Source organism: Anopheles moucheti, chromosome 2 (genome assembly GCF_943734755.1).
Source record: "Anopheles moucheti chromosome 2, idAnoMoucSN_F20_07, whole genome shotgun sequence".
Taxonomy (NCBI): domain Eukaryota; kingdom Metazoa; phylum Arthropoda; class Insecta; order Diptera; family Culicidae; genus Anopheles; species Anopheles moucheti.
The window spans coordinates 2750999-2773715 of NC_069140.1; the positions used below are offsets into that span (position 1 = coordinate 2750999).

Sequence of the window (22717 nt, forward strand, 5' to 3'; positions counted from 1 at the left end):
CTGTCACAGGGTTTTCAAAGCTCGGCTCTTACGCACATGTTTTGTTTTGAGCAACAATTTGTTTTAGTCGTGATGCTCACGGTGTACAAGGATTTCGTCCGTGTGTCGGGGTGGGGTTCAATTTTTCATTCCACAATTTTATGAAACGCTTTACGATGGAGATATGTCATATGCAGTTGGAGCGAAAAAAGTAACACAGCACTGTAGACGTTGCAGCTGTTGGATAGAATTTTCTAAACCGTTGCACACTTTGCAATCGGAACACATATTGGGAATGAAGTGTATTGGATATTTCACAGACACATTCCACCCTTTGTACAACACAAAAGAAAACTTCAAACCTCAGCGTTTCACAGATGAAAGCAGCAAAAACAAAACAAAAAAAAAATCGATCCCAAACATGTGTTTGCAGTAAATTTTGAACATTCTTGTCAGCATGCCAGCCCGAAAGTTAGCGAAACCGATCGAGCATGGCACAGGAAAACTCACCGAAATGTCGACGAGATGGGAAAATGGTTGTGTCGACTGAAAAAGACAGCAACGAAAAATACTTTAACCGAAAACTAACGACGAAAAGCATTGCAACTACGGCTTGAAGTAGAAACATTTAAGAGTTTCTTCTTACGCCTCGAAATTAACTGTTTCTGATCTTTGAAGGTGTAAGAGGTCTTTGAAGTACAATATTACTACCAAATAACTACCAAACAACCAAATAACCCGCATGAGTAAATGCTGCCTGTTATTTATTTTGTATTTTTACATCTGAGTTCATGTGTGTGCCGCCTTTCCGAATGATTGTTTTGACAGTTGAGCAACAAACGATGCAATTGTGCAATGCGAAACATCACCAGACAGCGAACGATGTGCATTCCGGCGAAAGGTGCATCAACGCAAGAGGCAAAAAGGTCAAGCGATTTGCGTTTTCGGACTGTCGTGTTGCATTTTCAACCACTAACGAACGGCTGTGTAATTCACTTTGACAGCAATTGTCAGCGGAATGTTGACAAATGCTTTCGCTCGATCGTTCCCTGTCAGCACGGTTCTTCTTGATGGGTTTTGGGGATTAGTATTATCGTTTACACACCCACTGGGTCGACTAATGCGGCACTTGCCGCAGGCACAGCTTCTATTAATAACATTCACAAGCATATTATTCAACTGTTAAGCCTACAAAACACTCATTTTGTCTACTTACTCACTTGTAATGTGATTGTAAATTAATAATTTCTCTTCTCGTTTTGGTTTTACAGGTAACATTCAGAACCCTTGACCCGAATCGGATGGAGTACCCAATCAACTCAATTCATAGCCCTTCAATACGACCGATTGGCCAATTGCAAGCAAAAGGAATTTATCGTACATCAAGTAAGGACACCCTACGATAGGTGTTTTTAATTTAGAACCCACTCCCATTTACTCAGCACTGTGGTCCAATTCATTTACCCCCGAAAATGGAACAAAACACACGTGTTATCGCATCAGTAGCCTAACGCTACGATATGGAACGTTCTAAACCTTTTGCACACTCACACCATAGTGGTTGTGCGTTACTGTGCACACCGAAACCTTCCGACACCTGTTTTCTAATCACCAACGTAACACCCATAGCAAATGACTTATTTAATGGTCTCCCTCGGTGCTCGGTTGTTGTGTTGGTTGTTTATTTTATTTTTCCCCAGCCCTGTGGGGAGTTTGTTCGTTATGCATGCCCGCTTGATATGCCCGCTAAATGTTTACAGTGACTTTAGATTCATGTAACCCAACCCTACACCCAGTGTGCTACACCCAGTGGCAAACGTTGTGGGGATAAGCAAATGCAATATATAAAACGCGCTAGCTTTTCATGTTGCGTACTGTCCAGCCGGTAGCATAAGTCATGAGTAAACTTGAACCGCATGAATTGTGCGCATTTTAATCTGCGCCAACGCAACGGAACACATTATCCAACGGTCTGGCCGACTGGCGCTACAGTTGCAATCCCCCAGACGAGCATTTGTGTACGATCGTACCCGCGATCTGGCGATCCTACGCGTGTAAACACCACGCACGAACGGGAAAGCGTAATTGATTGATCTTGTGTCAATTTAATTCGCATTTATCTTATTGCTTAGTTTAAGCAGAAAAAAGCACATTGTATCTAGTACAACAGTTTAAAAACACTACAAGACGCCAAACAGTCGACGCAACAACAAAAAAAATACTAAGATACTATTTTTTTCCCCGCTGTGTGTCGCTAGTGTTGCTTATCCGATGGCCTTCACTAATCACTCCCTTGCAGATCGTTATTGGGTTAATCTATCACCCTTTGCGCTTCCCGCTGCCACTCCAGACGATCGTAACTTTTTCTCCGATTGAAGCTAGACACACAGCACCACCTTCATGCGATGATCCATCAATCGAGCTCATTGACGTTAAGCAAATTATGACAGCTGCAGGCCGGGGCTCCGTCGTGCTCGGTTGCAATATATTTCATGCAGTTATGCCTTTTGTGCCGTTCGTCTACTTAGCGTGGAATGCTTTCGACGAGCTTGTTGATTATTTATAACTCCCTCCCTTCGCGTGCGTGGTGTGCGCTGGCCAACAACGGCCGAGATGATGAAGTTTGTTTTTATCCAGCTCCAATTCTTTTCCCTGCTGCCAATACCAGGCGGCTCCATCGAATGGTGATTGTGTGCGTGTGTGCATCTCAATTGCAATTGCCATTTCCCCTGACATGAATCCAAAGAATGTCTCCCTTATATGTGATTATTTGTTTTGTTTTGCTTTCTATCTATTGCATCACATGAGAGCTCTTTTGTGGTGAAAGTATGCAATGGTGTATTATATTTAAAGCATTTAGTAGAAAATTGCTATGTTAAAGCTGAAACAAAATAGATATACACATACTGGGGTAAAAGTATGAAAAGCATTCATTCACCAGGATTAAGAGCTCATGCGGTTAGGCGCATCCCCGCCAAACTCTGTTGCGATGCTTCGGAATGCATTCGCCACCACAAAGCAATCCATTTAGTAATAGCTTCAACAGAAATCGCACTTGCTGTTTAAACTTCGCTTCAACACTTCCACCCCTTCACACGTGTGCGTACATAAACGGGACGGACAATCGGTTCGGTTCAGACGAGAGCAAAGCGCCAAGAGTGCACACACACTGTCGCCATGGGCCACTCCGTTGCAGCACGTGACGTTTGAAAGATACCGCCATCGATAAAAGGGGGCCAGAGGGCACAACGGCTCTGGTAGCGTAACCAGCAAAGAGCGAAGAAGGCAACAAACAAAAAAAGCAGCTCACACATAGAAAAGCAAGGAACGTCCATGCCACGATGAGCGTGCCCATGTTCGAAACGGTGTGATGGTAGCCGGGTGGCCAGAGAAACACGCGCAACATGTGACATTCGATTAAAATTCCCACATCCGAAGGGCGCGCGTCTCAGCACAAATACCTCCGCACCAACACGGCAGATGGGGATGGGGAGGTCTCCAAATGTGACCGGCACAGCTTCAGCTCCACATTGCGAGCTGTGGCTCGCCAATCATCTGTGATGGTGTGCGTGCGGTGCGTTGTTGACAAGTGCGACAATGTGGCGCGCCTCCACCGGCCAGCCAATTCGATCGACCGTTGACAGCTTGCAAATGGAGATATTCCACTGTTGGGCCACACTGGAAGAAATGGCTTCGTGCGTTGTGTGTGTGTTTTTGTCATTTTGTTTTCAACATCAATTACTTTACTGTCCATGATGATGCTTTCTGATGAGAGTTAAATTTTGGGACATTAATTTGAGTAAATAACTTGAACCTGATATCTTCGTTCAAAGTCTCGGAGTTCAAGATTTCTGCAAGTTTTTGGAGAGGCTGTTTAAATGACATTCCAAACTACGATCTTCAATGTATGACTTCAATTGCAAAATAATGAGATGAAGGGGAACCCTTATTTAACACGTTCCAGTTTCGATCCTCCAGCACGCTAGTTTCGATACATAGGTATAGATAGATAAACTATTTATTGAATTAATGATACGAACGTACGAGAGAGCCATAAATATCTTATCACTCTCTAATCAATATGTAATCTTTTTTATTGAATCTATTAAGTTCGAGCCCTCTTTTCTCATGACGGTCGCAAACATACCACTTGTACAATCCATATTTCCGGTTTGATTGATTGCTAAATTTATGGCATCAAAACTCATTTCTGGATCGGATGTTAAGAACGTCAATGAGATGTTTTCACTACAAACTTGCACAATGAAAAACCTTAAAATATTTTCTTGCTTCAAAAGCACTATCTATCTTCCCAAGGTCACCGGTAAACGCAATGTTCCCTTTCACAATGCGTCCCAAAACATCAACACATGCTGCGTTTTGTTGACTTTTCCCCGAATAAACAAAAGCAACATCTTTAAAGTGCGTTTGTGACCTTCGCCACAGAGAGACAGTGTGTGTCTTTGCAGGGATTCGTTTTCATTCGAAAACTATTAAAACTGCTCGTGGCTTATGCGAGTCATTTCTTCAAAACGTTCATTAACTTTCACGCGACAGCTACACTCGGTAAATCCATTTGAAATTTATTTCCCAATACCCAACATTGAAGGCCATACATACAATGTTTGCTTTTCGATTCAACCTACACCAACCGGATAGCAGATCGGTTTTCACGATCGATCAATACCAATAAAAAACGCTGAACAACAACGTCAACGGTACCGCGCATCCCCATTTCTAATCCCCGGAAGCTGCCCGTCATGTGTAAAAAAGCAAACCGTTTACTGACTGCACAGATGGAACTGTCGAGTAGGCGAGCGAGAAAAAAAAATCCCGTACAGCGCTTCGGAACATTTTAAAAATAGTTTCCTCCATATCGGGTTTGAAACGTGGTTCACCCGCACCACGTGGTTTGCGTACTATCAAGCAAAATATACGCAAACCGCCGACAAGATGTCTAGTCGAAAGAGGCATATTTTTCGAGTCACATTTAGGCAGACAATTGAACCTAAAAGGTGAGCAGTAAAATCCATAACTTTAACGTCAGGGTGAAGACTTTCCTGTGAATCTTCACTTCCGGCGTTAGCAAAAACAAATACGCTTAATGGTGTCTAATTATAGCATCGCTGGACGTCACCAATGCGGGGAGATTTACTGCAATAATAAAGGACATCTACCAACACGTACCGATTATCGATTTGATTTTTAATCAAACCCTGTAGCTTTACGAACGGTTCATCAAATAGCAATTCCTCGCAAACGATGCCTCTTTAATGTGTTTAATCCGTTGTGGTTTATGGGTTAATTGCCCACGCTTTTATCGAAACGAGGATTATGGCGAACCTGTTCTCTGCAACTCGCACACCACGATACGCCACATCAAACAGTCATAAAACTGTGCGCGCACCCTCCCCGTGTCGGCCAACGTAACACAATTAGCTTAAAAACCCTTCTAACGCCCGCGATCAAGGGCCCGACCACGGAGAAGCGTGGTGAAGCATAAAGTGCCGCCAGCCGGCTACTATTCATCTGTCAAACACAGTAGGGACGACAGCTGACAGAGGGGAGCAGCGTGTACCGTGGCAAGTCAAATGTCAAAGTCACCTGCGTCGTTGCGGCGACCCGTAATCAGCCTTCAGGATCCATATTGCTCTCTTCAAACCCATTCAATGTATTGTATTAATATGTCAACAGCATCGTTTACACGAGCAATTAGTGGCTTGTCAACAAACAGAATGAAAAGAATCGTTTCTTCTACGATAAGACACTGGTGCGAGCACACAATGCCAATGTGTGGAGTGTTGACCAAAAGCTTCAAGCTTTTCTTTACCTTAACCTTCATAAGCCGCTTCCCATACGAAAACTTCCAAACCATACAGGCTCCACAAGCCGTTCATGCGAATAAACACACACAAAGGCCTATCGAGACATTCCCGATGGGTTCCAATCCAAACAAACTCCCGAATCGGAGATGGCGGTAGATTTTGGAGATGCAAAAGGTACATAAATCTCAACCGACCGTACTCCACCACCACAACGGTTTTTTTTTTTCAAATGAAATGCGCAACTAAACGATCACGCGAACTTGGTTGTGTCTCGCGAGTCAACCAAGTCGCGTGGTTGCGTGTTGCGGTGTCGCAGCTCAATTGATTCGTCGCAGTTGCACTTGCATTCGTCTCACTCGCAAGCACTGGAGTACGATCGTGAGCTTCCATTTTAGACTTTCCAAAAAATCTTCCCATACCACACGAAGGTCTACCAAAAATCATACAGGTTGGTTGTGCCCTACCCTACCCTGGCAGTGGGGTACTTCCTCAGACCTATGTATGCAGACAATCAACGAATACCCCGCTCACATCGCAGCCCCCACCGGACCTTAGTTCCCTTAAACAAACAAACAAATGCGCGATACGACTTCCTCTCTCGGGCGGAACTCACGAAATGGTTTCGCCGTCGGTTTCGGCCATCGAAGGCTCAGAGTTTTACGACACTTTGCCGCACTGCTCGCGGGTGTACTGTGTGCTGATTATTTTCCCATCACCAACCAGACCCATCGGCAAACGTTGGTGACCCTGAACGGAGGCACGCCGCTGTACTGCCTGCCGGCACGACGATCGCAACGATCGCTTTGATGTATGCCGTTTGGAGTAGGCCGCTTTGTTGACGTTCTTCGCTTTTTTCCCCCTGCCGTTAGGGAACAAGTACAAACGCTGCGGAGGACCTCGACTCGTAACGTCTGGCAGTGTTTATCTCTCCGTTCTAGCTCGGTTCTTAGTGGATTTCTTAAGTCTTGTTCTTTTTTTACATAGTATTAAAAAACTACTAAACTAAAAAAAACTCAATAACTTTGTTGCATGGACATGAAGCAAGAGCTGAGCCTGCCCATCTTAATAAAAATGCAATGGAATTTCTGGTAAATGTTGATGCTCTTACACAGGACATACTCGTAAAACTTACTCTCTAACATCTGTTTCATTACTCCTATAAATACACTCGAGAAATTCCACCAAACTTCAAACTATCCATGGAGTTCCTCCAACCGACACCTTGAAATGCACCGTGGAACTCCAAGAATTTCTTGCAGTTCGCGCCTATCCCGCCATCGTTGCAGATATGCAAACGTGCAAGCGATTGGTAGGTTGGGAGAAGACGAAAAAAAGTGTAACCCATCCGTTACCTTCCTTGGCCACCCGGTAAAGCGACACAAACCTTTCATCGGTGCATCGATCGCCGAGGACGTGTGGGTGCAGCGAGTCAATTTTATGCGCGAGTATTTGGGTCAACTGTGCCGCCGTCACTATCGCATGCTCATGTTGCCATAATTAGCGGCTTTCATTACTGTTTCATTAGCTCGCGACGCGTCCGTGCCTGCCGCTTGCATTCCACAACGAGACACACACGCCGGAACGAGTACCTCCGGCTCCCTTCAACCGTGCTGCGTTCGATCGGACATGGTGGTGAATCTTGTAAATTTTCCTCGAGGTGCGAACGTGTTAATCTGCTGCCTAGAGTTTGGTGCATTTTTTGGGAGATTAATGCTCGGTTAAGATAATGCAATTAAAGTAACATCTTCTTATCCGAGGGTTTTGAGTTCTTCCCAAGATCGCGATGGGTTCCGTGTGCATTATGCTTTGCCCAAGCGCTTTCAAGAAGATTCATTTACGTGAGGTGTTTCTTAATGAATTTTGATACCTCCTGACGACCACTCAGTTTTATCTTGATTGCTTTGAATTTCACACCGGTGTTAAACATCTGCAAAACAGAACGCACTTTGCATAATAAGATACCACGGCACCGTGGGTAAGCTGTTTTAACAGCAAAAAAAAGGGTCGAAAAGCTCCGTAATGAAATCAGAGAAAATACACTTATCTCGGTGCTTAAGTATTCACGATTGAGGACACAGCCGAAACATAGCGTATTCTTACACCTTCTTCACTCGCACTCCGACACGTTTTTACGGCCTCCCTGGTGGGGCTTGGCAGACCCTTCCAAAGAAGTAATTCTTGCCATGTTTTATTTTAAAGCATTTTCTTGTCATTTTTGGTAAAATCCTGTTTCCCGCACACAAGAGATTACGATGTCAATTCGATTTATTTACCATGCACTCCACTACACTCCCTCCATGGCATCTGCATGGCAGCCCTGAGGCCTCCATTCCGTTTGGCATATTTTTCGTAATCAGTGTTTCCGATGCTTCTCGCACACATTGCAGTGCCTCAAGTGGTGTCTTCCAACACACAGTGGTAATGGTGCGTTTTGTACACGGTCCGCTTGGTGTCGCTTTTAGAGTCACCTCATTTCGGGGAACGTTTGAGCTGGCTGAGCACTTGAAAACTTTGCACACCGTTTAACGTTCAGCCGAGTCGAGAGCAATTTTTAAGTGTCAAATATTTTCCTGGCCAGAATCTGCGCCACCGACGGCAAACCATTCAGATGCAGATCAAGCGCAGATACAGCGGCTACAGCGAGCGAGAACTCCTCAGCCCAGCCGACGGTACGTACAATTGACCGGCCCGACCCGTCACGAGTTATTAAGAGTGACATAAATGGTGTCTCGGGCCGGGGAGAGGTTTCAGCTTCCATCCGAAAAACCTTAAGGAGTAGCTCACACAGCTCCGGCCATTTATATCCGCATGTAGCCCCACAAAACCTGCGGTTGGAAGTGGCGGGACTCCATTGACGGTGTGTCAATGAACTAAAAAATTTGGTTTGCAAATTGTGCGGAAACACAATCGATACTCAAAAACCAAACAACCACACAAAACTTCGATCTCCGAGTTGGAGATCCCTTCAAGATGCCAAGGTGACTCATCTCTGGCAATCATAAATGATTCTAATCGAGGGTGTCAAGTCTTAGAAGAGTGTGTTCATGTCGTTCCAAACTATCGTAATAAAACTCTTTCCCTAGGTTGCCTTTGGCTTCCAACCACTTTACGACCAGTGCGCCATCCATTTCTAGTTGGCCTGAGTTACCCAACTCGTCCTTCCGGACTGCACAAGATCCTTCAAACATGTAAAAATCCTCCATCGTCGCCGCTCGAAGCGGAAAAGGGGTTCCATTTGTTTGTTTGTTCTAGCGTGGTCTTTCGGCAGGAAGACTCAAACACCGACGCGGTAACGTCGACGTACTCCACACATCCACGTTACGACATCTTCCCGGCACTCTGTCAATGACGGTCAATGTTCGAATTTTCCCACCCTGGCATCCTCTGGCAGTACCATTTTTCTGCCAGATGTCCGCTACTCCAAGGTCAAACCGAAATGTCTTCCTCCCCTCCCAAATGGAAAAAAAGAAACGAAACGAAAAGAACGCACCAGCATCGGAAATGAACGAATATGGGGGAAGGTCCCTCCATCTTGAATCTCGACCGCGCGACCGTACTGAGATAAACCGTGTCTGTGTCCGCGAGATGGAGATGGTTTTGCTTTTCGTATACTTTTTGGGTTTCTTTTTTTGTTCATGGATCTCTCTTTTGCTTTACGAATTTTTGGATATTTAACTTTCCTTGTTTGCGCAGCTTCTTGGGTGTACGCTTTTTCGTGGTCGTCGTCTTGCCGTTCTTTTGTGTCCTCCTTGCAAGCGGTACGGGCCTCCCCTCATTCCCTTTGGTTCCATCATTTTTTGGAGACCCGGATGGCGATGTGGCGTCGTTCCATCAACTGAATGTGCGTTTTGGATTTCGTCTGGATTGTGTTGCGACTGAGGCCAGCAATGTTTTCTTGCGCTGTTGTGATGAAGCATGAATCTGAGACGCGGGCCGGTTACCGAGGACAGGCTTTTAGTTCATTTATCATCGATTTTCGATTTTTTGAGCATGCAGATGAGTGTTTTGCTTCGTGAAGAAGATACGTTACGGTTTCGTTACTGCATTGTTGCTTATTTTTGGACGAATGTTTTGACACACAAGGAAAATCTGCTGCAGTTTGCCTGGTCCGGTTTGAAACGTTTTATGATTTGGGACAACCGATTCGTGGTGTAATAAAATTTGTTTTTAAATATTTATTTCTTCGCCATAATCCTCCATAAAAGCTACCATTAGTCGCTATTTACGATTATCTGCCGAGCGAACCGTAAAAGCTCACCTCTAAATATTGCCATAACCGGTGCATACAACCGCGATCTGTTCGAATTAATCCGTCCGATCGCCGGTTAACTGTCGTGAATAAAACTCATCGCTACGACCACTTTGTCCTGTTCGGATCCTTCATGGTGTTTGCAAATAAATGCATTTTAGCGTGATCAAACCAGTGCAAATCAAGTGACGAACGGAGCAAACGGAGAATTAATCATGGCAGCATTTTAATGCGTCTGCACGCGATCGTTAGCAATCAAGACCCGTGTCTCGAAATATCCACGATCGGTGCGGGTGAAATTTGAATTCATGTAAATGGAAACCAAGGCATGTGCCATAAATGAAGACGGCGAGCAAGGCCCAAGGCGCCAGGTTTACTTTGGCAAACTTTTTCTTTGCAGTTGATATCGTTGAACGACAAATTATTGGAACACCTTTGAGCGCTATTAGACCCCTGTTGACGGATATAAAAATCTGGATTCGTGGAAAGCGACGATTAAACCTAAACGGTTCAATCGATCGCGAGCAACAATTTGTCCCGATGAATGCAGTTTTTCAACCACACCTCACCGAAACGTGGTACCGATCTAAGCTCGAGGGTCAATCTGAAATTATGATTCTCTCCTTGGGCTTTGTCGATGATCATAAAAATCCACTTCGATGCACTCTAGCTCCATTCCGGGTTTCCTCCGCGGATCCATTAACGAATCAAACGCAAACTGGAATCGAAACGAAGAAATCAATAATCGGTTGGACAAAAAAACACACACCCAGGGTCAAGAAGAAGAAAAAGGTAGCATAAGAGGTTGAAGATTAATCGGCGCCATTTGCATGCTGTGATGGGGGTTTGTTGCAATGGATCAACCGATCGACAGTGGATGCAGATTTTTGGACATTTTTCCAACTCCTCACTCACTGATTACAGGCCAGTCTTGTGAACCGTGCAGGAGAAGCCTCAGAATGCGAGAACATAATGGAGTAGTCGCTATCAAGTAAACAGTCAGCAACAACATTGACCGTTGCGTTCCAATCGTCGTTGATGTGCTGTTATACATTAACCCGAAATGCACAACACTCGCCGAAGAAAAAACAAACATGCAAAGCAAACTCACACATCGGAAGATGACAAGGGCTGAAGATGGTTTGAGAGGTGATATTGATTAAAATTAATAGCAATAATTAAGCGTCGTTGTTGTTTTGGAATGAAAATCATTTGGCAAACGAGCGACCAGATCGGTTTGGGTGGCAGAAGGCATGTATTCTTGTACGTGGTGTTCGGTGTCTTATGGCATTTCCAAAAATTCGATACTTTAAAATTAAAAGTTTCAAAAACTGCACCATACACCTGATTTCAAGATTGGTGATAATTTTAAATATAAACATGTGCCTTTTTCAGTTGTTCCCCCCAAAAGCACGCGCTCATACACAAGAGTCTCTTGGGGAATGCGTTGAAAAGACCGAGATTGGAGGGACAGGTCAAAAGTCCTCCAGTCACCTTGACAGGCTGGAAGATTTTATGACCCATACCTTACGACTGCGTCTTACCGTCCAAAAGGAGCAGCGAATGTGGCCACCACCACCACCACCACCACAATAAAGCCGCATAAAAAACGTCGGATCAAGCTTCGAAAAAGCCACACCGGTGCTGCTCTTGCAGCAGTACGGCAAAACGAAGAAGAATATATAAAAAAGACACTACCACTCGATGCTCAGCTTGATAGTTCGGTTTACGACCGCATAAAAAGATGAGATATTGGCCTTTTTAAATTGCCCCGCGTTTTTTGGTCGGACGGTAAGCTCCGCCACCGTGCTGGCGGCTTGAAATCTTCCACCGGGGAGCATACATCCCTCCCCAAAATGGACAAACCATTATTGCTACCGCGTTGGTACCTCGTCGATGCTATCCACGGTGAACGGTAGCCAAGTGGATGGTTTCAATGGTTCTCCACCGGCCAGAAGAGCTCCACCCTCCACATATCACACTCGCACGTCTTCCTGCCATTCAATACCAAAAACAAAACCGTGTCCGAAGAAGCATCGACCACTGCTGTACAAAAGAAGCCGCCTGAACGGCTCGGCTTTGCCAAAAAGTTGGTCTGTAAACACGTTCCTACTGTTGACATCAGCGACCGATGTTCGACGGCAATGTTTCCCACAACCGTCGTCGCCATGTTAATTTCGGTAGCTAACAAGTGGCTTCCTCGGATGGTCAACATGTCACACGTCTTAAGGATCCAATCAAGACCGTACCGCAGCTAGCTGGGTTTGTCTGCCAGCCTATTCCGGTTGCCACTGTGCTAGACATTGTTCATCGATCGGATCATAAATTCGAACTTGGCACGAGTCACCGATTGCAATCTTAAAAAGGCAATCACGGAAGATGGCCAACCCTAACCGGGAGGTGGATGAGAATAAAAAAAAACAATTGCATTTGCGTATTCGTGACCGCAAGGGTCTCTCGAACTGCTACTTAACATCGCCCGAACTTCTGCCAAGTTATCGTGCCATCATAAAAACGTTATCGAGACACATCCGCACACGACACATCGACACCTTCCGATGATGGTCTTTGGAGCTAATGGCTGATTTATCTCAAGAATTTAAGTGTTGAAATAAGCGTATTGAGGTAGAAGTGCATCAGGACCTCAGAATTATCTGAATTGTCCTTCGGTTGACACATAGAATAATTAACCTGCTCGCTCTAGCTGGTTAACAAGCAAGCATTCCACAACCACAACGGCATCCCTCTTGCGGTGGAATATCTTATGTCAGTTCATCTACCGGCTTTACCGGGGATTGGCTACTTTATTTGGCAGCAGCTTTTTGTCTTGCTAATTGGTGGAGCAAACGGCACAGTTACAGAGAGGTTTTGTTTTTAGACAAATTTTCAATGTCATGCCTCTTGAAGACCACTAAAAAAGCGCCTTTGGAAATTGCGAACCTATTTGAAGATGTCACTCTGGCGTGGAAGTATCAATATGCCGTAACGCTTGGAAACAAAACTAATAACCAGAGGTTGCCATGTCATTGAAAGCACAAGCATACAGTGAAGAAATATTTGTTTTTTCCTTATGCGTCTTGGTCGCTATTGGGGAGTTCCCGAGGAAATGTCATAATAATAGCGAAGATTTCGAACAAAGACATGTTTTCAGGAAGATATTCGTCGTAATGGGAGTGCTCCCCATCAAACTTCACATTCGAAACGATATGCGAAGGAAACTATAAAACCCCCAAGACATAATCGTAAACCCCTATCTCCGCTACTAAAAAAATATGGTTGAAAAATGTCTCCACTTGTCTCCAGCACGTTGGGGAAAAACCATCCAAACAAAGGAAAAACAAATGCGGCGTCGGGAACAGCGTGTACCGAACGTGTGCCACGTTTTACAATCTAAATTATGATACCCATCAACATCCAGCTCACGCGACAATGCGTCGTCGTCAATGTGCCGTCTTTATTGGAGTTGCCATGGAAATAAACATTCCCTCGCCAATATCCAGCTTGGCGTTTTCTAGCCAGAGCCTGAAGACGCCACCACATTACTTTGGGGCCGGGTGCGGACAAAATATTCGTACAAGACGTAGGTACGAGATGCGATACGCTCCCATCCGAATGTGCATGCACACATTTTCTGTCGCAATAAAAACTGCATTATATCGGAATTTGCATAACGCCTTCACGTACTCCATTCCTCGAACAAGTGGGGACCACCGGCGAATGGATGCAAATGAAGGTTTCTCTCTTGTGCGAAGAAGAAGCTCTTCCAAAAAAATAACACTTCAAGCTCGCTACGGCTTCGAATAAAATGTGCTCCAAGCTGTGTAAAAACACAGGTGTGGCTCAGCAATTCTAAAGACCTCAATCTTGTCCAGAAGACCAGAAACTTCAGATTTTACACGAACGAATTCTACAGGTGGCAGGTTTTAACGGACACTGCACACAAACACAGCAGTGACAAAGAAATATAAGCACAGAAAACGGAAGTGTGAATGAATGTTTGCCGCAGCTACTAGCACTGCTGTTGTTGTTCGACATCATTTGCGTATGCCATTGTACGCGCCCCGGATGCGGGTCATATGACAAGCGGTCTGTAAGGTTTCGTAAACCACCAAAAGCACTTTACAACGCACCACTCCTCCCACTCGGTTCCTCTTTTCCCTCCCATTCCTAACCCCATGCCTATCTTCTGCTTAGCTCTGTAGCGGATTTTATTTATAAATTTCATATGGCTAACCACCTTCCATTCGCGAGAGTGCACTTTCATTTCGCTTGACGTACACATTAGAGTTACTTTTTCGACTGCGTGTGAGCGAGGAATAGACTGTTCCATCATCGGCTAAACAACATCTAAATATTCGCTATTTTTATAAACTCAAAAAAATGATTTACTGCATTATCTACCAGTGCCGTTTTTCGCAATGCATTGTACGTTAAATAAATAAACCAACACGTGGTAAATGTGATTGTATTTATTTTTAGTAGTTTTTTTTTTCCTTAATCTTTATTGTATCTCGAAATACTAACTCACCGTTAATATCTTTTACCTTGCCACGCTTGCTTCGCTCCCTTCGCTCCACTGTCGAAAGAGATGCATCAAACGCCACACGCCCCGAAGCGCCGTAAGAATGCGTTGCGTAAATTACAATCCCGCGTTCGTTTTGCGCAAATTCGCCACACGCGCCTACACACACTGTCCCTGATCCGACGCGTATGGAGTCAACGGGACAATAAATTAAATCCGCGATCCTTCCACACAGCAGCGGGGCCCTTTACTCTATCCCGTTTTGGGACGGAGCAACACAAGTGCAACACAATGGCCATTCATACGATGGGGACACTTTCGGTCGCTTATCGGATATTTCGGTCGCTGCTCTTTCTTCCGCCGTTTTTTGTTGGTCGATGCTTCCGATGCAAACACGAAACGCAAGTGCAATGCATGCAGCGAATGGAAAGTGGAACAGCAAAGGTATAGGCACCGCACTTGCATTGATTGAAATGGTGGCTATGGAAAGACAATGCGTGTTTTGGAAGACAAATTGAGTGCAATGATAACATAAGCCGATCGCTTCTATTTGCTTCGATTATAATCATATTGACTCAATTAGCCAAGCCATGTCAGTGATACATTAGCTAGCAATGACCAGTCTTCTTGGTGCAAAATGTATCCCCTATTACCGTCAAACGTCACGAGCAGTTAAGACGAGTGAGTTCTCGTATGAAACAAATGTTCAATAACAACACGTTCACAATTGCTTGGAAAGTTTACACGAAGCCACGTTTTCAGCGTCAAGCTAGATCAACTCCAGATCGTTTCTGCCCCACAACAGTTACCTGCTCAATATCAGCTCAACGTCAAGCAGTCGACACGTATAATTAATCATCCAAACACGGGGACTCGTATAAACAGGCGATTATCGCTGTTTTTCGTTCCCAACAACATGCAAACGAAGAAATGGAGCTCAGTTAAATCGAGTTTGGTGGAGGGGAATGTTGTCCGAGTTCTACCTGAGCATATGGAAGCGAAAGTTGCACTTGCTCAGCTTGCATTGAGGTGCTCTAAACCCTCAAAACAATTGTAAAATTGTAATGAAATTACACGGTTAGTACGCTTGGAATAATCATCTTGCATCTTTATATAGCAGCTGCGTGTCTCTGTCTTTCCCTCTCTTTGATTTATTTGACCCCGGTATGGTACATTACGCTATGACCATCTGTCACAAGACGCACGAGAACCTACGCTCGCCGCTAGTCCGGATCTACACACCACCTGGGAGAGGTTACTGATTGTCTCCGCCTAGAGGGCGCCACTCGTGGTGCAAAGTAGTACACCGCTCTGACAGTCGCCGACCGTTCCGATTGTTTTGTTTGTGCCAAACATGGCACGTCCGGAACATGGAGGCGTTGGGATTGGGGCTCCCAGGGAGTTAACCTCAATCTCGTACCGAACGGTTTTCAGTAGCGTTGCGCACTCAGGCTTCCACCACGAGACCGGTTCGGAACGCTCCCTGAGCTCATGGTGGGTGCGATGTTTTTGTGCAATTTTTTCCCCCACTGTCTTCTTACCCGGTTCTCAAATCAGTTCCTGAAGGAAGCGAAATCCAACGAACAGGCAAATGGGAAGGAAATGAATGGCTAAATCTGCATGAATTGGGCTATTAAAAAACGGATAGCTTATATCTTGTTCTCGCTGTCTAGGGTGAGGCGAACATAGAGAATAATGACTTGACATTACGTTTATGGAAGAACGAGATCCATTCCGGACACTACTGGCCCATTACCGGGGTGTGGGGGAAGTCCACTTTGAAAGCTCATAGCTCATTTCAATCCTCCCAGTGCGGTTGCCTGCCACAGTTCCAGTGTGAGTGGGTGAGGCTCGTCCCAAGCTTTACTAGAATCTATTTTATGACCTCCAACAAACAACGACACGCCAACCAACCTGAACCTGCAGTCTCACAATCGCTGAGAGGGCGTTCTGCCCCAACGCCTTCGAGAGTTCGCATCCTCAATGTCCGATGGAGATGCGGCTTTGAACGCATATTGTTATTTCGGCTCTGTGTGTGTGTGTGTGCATTTTTTTTTCTTCGTTCTCTATTCTGGCTTAACCCAACTTTGGCCAGCTGAAGTCAAATTAATTATCGCTCGTACCACAGTTCATCACAAGACCCATAATACCGCTTCGATGCCGGTTGGTAATTATCATTAACCGAGTTTTTTCGTTTGCTTCGTTTGCAGATAAGCTTCCGGATTCGTGGGCTGGCTGGACACTCACGGACACTCCTGCAACCGCGACCAAACAACAAGTGCATAAATCAATCAATCAATCCTACGGCACAGCAAACGAAAGTGCACAGGAGTGCAGCCACGGATCGCCTTGAGACTTTTTGTGAACGATTAACTAGTGCCTTTCCATATTCGCTGGAGGAAACATTCTGGTTCGGGCAAAAACTATTTGTTTGCAAAACATTCGACCCACAAAATCAGAACAGTGGTGCCGCCAAGCAACGAGCATCGACTGGGATGTGTAATATTCTGTGCCAATCGCTAGTCTGTGACAAACCACACAAGAGTGCCGTTTCATCGTACAATTCATACGATCGTTAAGATTGATCGTATTCTATCGACCGTTGATCGTTTTCCGGGCTCCGAGAGCTATCGTGAAAGCAAATCAGTCTTTCAGTCAGTTACGGCTGGTGCTGAGCAGCAAGCATATTGTGATTTAAGTTAATGTACAGCAACAATACTTTCATATACAAAATGTACAATCAATCATATTTAAACATACAATACAAATCTATTTAAAACAACCCCGTATACTAAGCGGAAGCATCAACACACGATACTTATATTTTGTGCTCCTGGCAGCACCATTTCACACCGATACATTACCATTTAAGCGCAGTTGTGGTGCACAAAGCTAATCAAACAATTGGGAAAAAACACACACACACAAACGATACCAGTGTACTACAAACGCATACAAACACGTGCCTCGTTCCAAAATCGAACCATTTGACGCTGTGCGCAAGTGGGAGCGTCCTCATAGTGCAAAAGTAAACAGCGCCAAGAGCAAAGAGCTGTCCGTTGCTGCAAACACACCAGAGTGCAAAGTGTATTCGTAATATCTGTGATTAAATTTATTCTGTTAATTTTGTGTGCTTTGTTTGCTTTATTTTAGTGACGGTCCGTGAGCCTTACAATTTTATGATTTTCTGTTTTGTGTTTGTTCTGTAACGAATCATTTGGTTGGTTGCAACGAAGTAAAAGTGCCACGTAAAACATAACACACGAACGAACGAACAAACGACTTCATATAGAGAGCGTTACGGAAACAACGCATTGAGAAAAGTCACTCAACAATATACAAACGATATACGAACTGCGTCAAACGAAACAAAAAGCAACTTAAACTTCCGGGAGAATCAAATTCGGCCCGTCATTTAGTCATCCAACGGCTCTACGCTAGCCGGGAGTTGCTAAAAGCAACACTACCTTACAGCGCCTCAGCGCTGTTAAGCATCGACACGCAACAAAACACAACATGTTCAACACAAACCTCAGCCTCACCGTGCCATCGCTCCTTATCATGGACGGTGGCACACCCAGGACGCCAGAGATCCTGAACTCGCTTATGGCCATGACAAATCCGCTCGAGTACTCGTACCCAGTGAACAACTCACAGGTGAGCTCAATAGTTTCACACTCCTTTCCCATTACTCTAACAATTTGATACCTCGTGAATTACCCAGAATTTCTATCTCTAACATTTGATATTCAATTAAGTCTAAGTCCACATAGTCTCGTACACCATTAATCTAGAGTACGAGAGTTTGCTACTTCACTACTAAATAAAGTAACAGTTTAAAAATAATTATTCTCTCGTACGGTTTTGCTAACTCCTCACACCTCCATGTAGAGTGTTTTCCCATCATACAGTGTATTTGGTTATGTACGCTACGAGTAAATGAGACTATGGTATTATACGCCACGAAGAAACTCATTTGCATACCCATGCTACACAACGCAGGAAATGTCAGTGATAACATCTTAAATACACCTCCGCAATGAATTCCATCTACACGATTAACTAACGTTCATTTCTCCTATCCCGACGCCACCACAATACAATGTAGTGCATTCGTGACCCAAGGAGAACTCCCATTGTGTTTGTGTGTGTGCGTCCGCCTAGACGGTACGCTAGCTTACTACAATCTTTGTTATTCTTGTCGGCTTCGGTGCGGTCCCCTGGTAATTCAATCAAATACCGATAAAAATCACTCAACGAATAAAATCTAATTTACTACATCACGGTGCAGTCAGCACTGTAGTGACAGTACACTGGTCTCCTTCAGACAGCAGCTACCATTGTGCGGTATGTCACCATGTACAGTGGAGGATCAATCCCCTTGGAGGCCCAGGGCGGAAATCTAGTTGGGGCCTCTAATTTTTAAAACGATGCAGGAGGGAAGGGGGACATTGCGGGGGCTTGAAATGAGACAAGGCGAAAAGCGCAGTAAGACGGGGCCTATTGCCGTTTGATCCGCCGCTGGGCTGCCCCTAATCAGTCATACGTATGAACTCATGTCTGTTCGCGATGAACTGCGCCTTTGCCTCCTTTCACGTATACCAGATATTGACCAGTTCCGGAACAACACACCGACTGCAGGTAAGATGGGTCATGTGTGTTTGTGACGACATCGCCGGTAGCACGGAATATACACGGGAGATTGTGCTGCAACATCGTGCTACAGGATCCTTAAGGCCGGTGTATGAGACTAACCAGATCATGCGTCCACTACAGTACTCGATCCTGTTTCCACGGGGTGAAGCCGGTTGTACTCATGGTATGTTTAAGATACGTCGTCGAGGAAGACAGCCGAGACCATGGAGCACGGGGACAAACACAGATAGTGGTGCCGTCATCAATGAGGAGGATCCCCAGATGGAGCGGAATGCAGAGAAAAAATCATTCAATCGAAATACTCCACGTGAATATGCCGCATATTGCATATCCTGGCGGGAGATCGCTCATTCTCTGACGCATTGTGAGGGGTAATCACCTGTCATACATGCTAGGTCAAGTTTTTGTGTTGAAAGACTACCTCCATGATCATTCGCTCACGTCGATGTTTTAGGCGATGAATAAAAATTAACGGTTGATTCCTGTGGTGAGCTTCTACTTACTGAACTTTTTCAACAACTGATCATGTTTTATAGCATTCTTTGATCCATTAGGTGCAGGGCCACGAGAGTTGACAAAATGCTGACTAATTTGACCAATGACCAAATCAGCTGGTCAATTGTGAAAACCACTATACCGTTGCCGCGCACACAATTGTTTTCAGATTTTCGATACCAGGAGAGCATGTTTTTCAAGAGGAGGAATAAATTTGCGCTGCAGGTGAAATAACCTGCAGCGTGGAATTAATTTGCTCATCAATATTGCATTGCGTACTATCAAACCCGTGAGAGTGTTCACTAGTTTAAGAAAAATGGATGAAACGGAGAGCATCCTTCATTTCGCTCAAACTTTCCATGGGCTGGTACGAAATTCCATACAAAACCCGCTGTTTTCAGATTCCCGATACCAGGAAAGCTTCAACGGAAGAGGTAGCACCTTGTACAGTAATTTTGCTCGAAAACCGCCTAAAGGTATGCAATGTTTAAACACTAACTTTCCCGTTGGTCGTGAAAAATTTCTTCGAAAACCGCCGAAAGGTATGCAATATTTAAACACTATTTTTCCCGTTGGTCGTGAAAAATTTCTTCGAAAACTACCAGTTTTTGAATGTATAGTACCAGGAGAGCTTGCACGGAAGAGGTAGCACCTGGTAATTTTGCCCGCCTAAAGGTATGCAATGTTTAAACACTAACTTTCCATACAAACCAGCTGTTTTCAGATTTCCGATACCAGGAGAGCATGTTTTTCAAGAGGTAACACCTGGTGCCAGCAGAGCAAGATGGCGCCCAACAATTCATGAAAAGTTTCATGAATTTATTTCATGAAATATTTCATGAAACAAAAATTTCATGAATGAAATATTTCATGAATGAAATTTTCATGAATGGAATTTTTATGAATGAAAATTTTATGAATGAAATTTTTTTGAATGAAATTTTTATGAATGAAATTTTAACGAATGAAATTTTCATGAATGAAAATTTTATGAATGAAATTTTCATGAATGAAAATTTTATGAATGAAATTTTCATGAATGAAAATTTATTGAATGAAAATTTAATGAATGAAATTTTATGAATGAAATTTTCATGAATAAAAATTTGATGAATGATTTTTTTTTAATGAAACTTTTATGAATGAAAATTTATGAATGAAATTTTAATGAATGAAAATTTTATGAATGAAATTTTCATGAATGAAAATTTTATGAATGAAATTTTCATGAATGAAATTTTCATTAATGAAAATTTTATGAATGAAGTTTTCATGAATGATATTTTTATGAATGAAAATTTTATGAATGAAATTTTTATGAATGAAATTTTTTTTGAATAAAATTTTTATGAATGAAATTTTTATGAATGAAATTTTCATGAATTAAAATTTTTTGAATGAAATTTTTATGAATGAAATTTTCATTCATGAAAATTTCATTCATGAAAATTTCAGTCTTGAAATATTTCATTCATGAAATTTTTCATGAAATATTTCATGAAATGTTTCATGAAATTTTCATGAAATTTTTCATGAAATTTTCATGAAATTTTTCATGAAATATTTCATGAAATAATTTCATGAACCTATTCATGAATTGTTGGGCGCCATCTTGCTCTGCTGGTACCAGGTGGTACCTCTTGAAAATCATGCTCTCCTGGTATCGGAAATCTGAAAACAGCTGGTTTGTATGGAAAGTTAGTGTTTAAACATTGCATACCTTTAGGCGGGCAAAATTACCAGGTGCTACCTCTTCCATGCATGCTCTCCTGGTACTATACATTCGAAAACTGGTAGTTTTCGAAGAAATGTTTCACGACCAACGGGAAAGTTAGTGTTTAAAAATCGCATACCTTTCGGCGGTTTTCGAAGAAATTTTTCACGACCAACGGGAAAAATAGTATTTAAATATTGCATACCTTTCGGCGGTTTTCGAAGAAATTTTTCACGACCAACGGGAAAGTTAGTGTTTAAATATTGCATACCTTTCGGCGGTTTTCGACCAAAATTGCTGTACAAGGTGCTACCTCTTCCGTGGATGCTTTCCTGGTATCGGAAATCGGAAAACAGCTGGTTTTGTATGGAATTTCGTACCAACCGACGGAAAATTTGAGCGAGGTGAAGGATGCTTTCAGTTTTATTGATATTACTTATTAGCGATCGTTCTCACGTGTTTGATAGTATGCAATAGCAATTGTGATGGGCAAATTTGTCCCAAGCTGCAGATGTTACCACTGGAAAAACATGCTCTCCTGGTATCGGAAATCTGAAAACAATTGTGTGCGCGGCTACGGCATAGTGGTTTTCACAGTTGCCCAGTTTATTTGGTCATTGGACAAATTTGTCAACTCTCGTGGCCCTGTACATATTAATGTGAATTCCGATCGTTCGATTAAATTTCGCGTATTAAATTTGATGCTCCAATTTTAGGTCGGTTGTCCGTGCGTCAAGAAATCCAAGAATTTCTGGGCCGATCTCTTCGCTCATTGTGAAGACACTTGCGATCATTTCGTCACATTTACACTTACACATTTACATCAGTATGAAACACACTATGTGCTCCTCAGGCACAATTTGATAGTCAGTAGCCAATTATAGGGATACAACACCACGAAGCACTCACTAATTTTTCTCAAACAAACTGAGTTTTTAATGCAAAAAAACGAGACCGCTTTCAGCACGCCCGACAATGTTTTAGCAAGACTACTATGATAGGTTCTTCACTGAATAAATCGTTTTTATATCAATGCATACTTGATTTCTTCAAGTATCTTCTTTCGTGTTCTTTTTTTAATTTAGATCAACGATTTCGCAGTGTTGATCTCCAACCGTAAGGATTTAGAATTGGAAATTTTTGAACAATTTCAGTCTAACAACGATGCAAATGATAATGAGATTACAACAATGTAGTTTGAACAGTATTCTACACGGAGATATGATGAAGTATTTGGACAGTGTGGGATAGGTGGACATAAGCTGTACCTACAATCC

General features: G+C 43.4%; 2 protein-coding genes across 3 annotated transcripts in view; one reads left to right on the forward strand and one right to left on the reverse strand.

The window, feature by feature from the left end:
- LOC128299676 (ATP-dependent DNA helicase DDX11) overlaps positions 1-22717 on the reverse strand; it is an 81089-nt gene that overhangs the window by 41308 nt on the left and 17064 nt on the right. The window lies entirely within an intron of this gene.
- The window catches only part of LOC128299677 (activating transcription factor 3), a 56101-nt gene that overhangs the window by 20905 nt on the left and 12479 nt on the right, over positions 1-22717 (forward strand). The window contains exon 3 of one of the 2 annotated variants that reach the window (XR_008287308.1): positions 16786-17278. Coding sequence is in view for 1 of the 2 variants with exons in the window: in XM_053035701.1 (XP_052891661.1) it covers positions 18092-18232 (141 nt within the window). In the remaining variant the exon portion in view is untranslated. Of the gene's footprint in view, positions 1-16785; positions 17279-17728; positions 18233-22717 lie in introns of those variants that run through there. The other variant, XM_053035701.1, reaches the window with a different exon arrangement.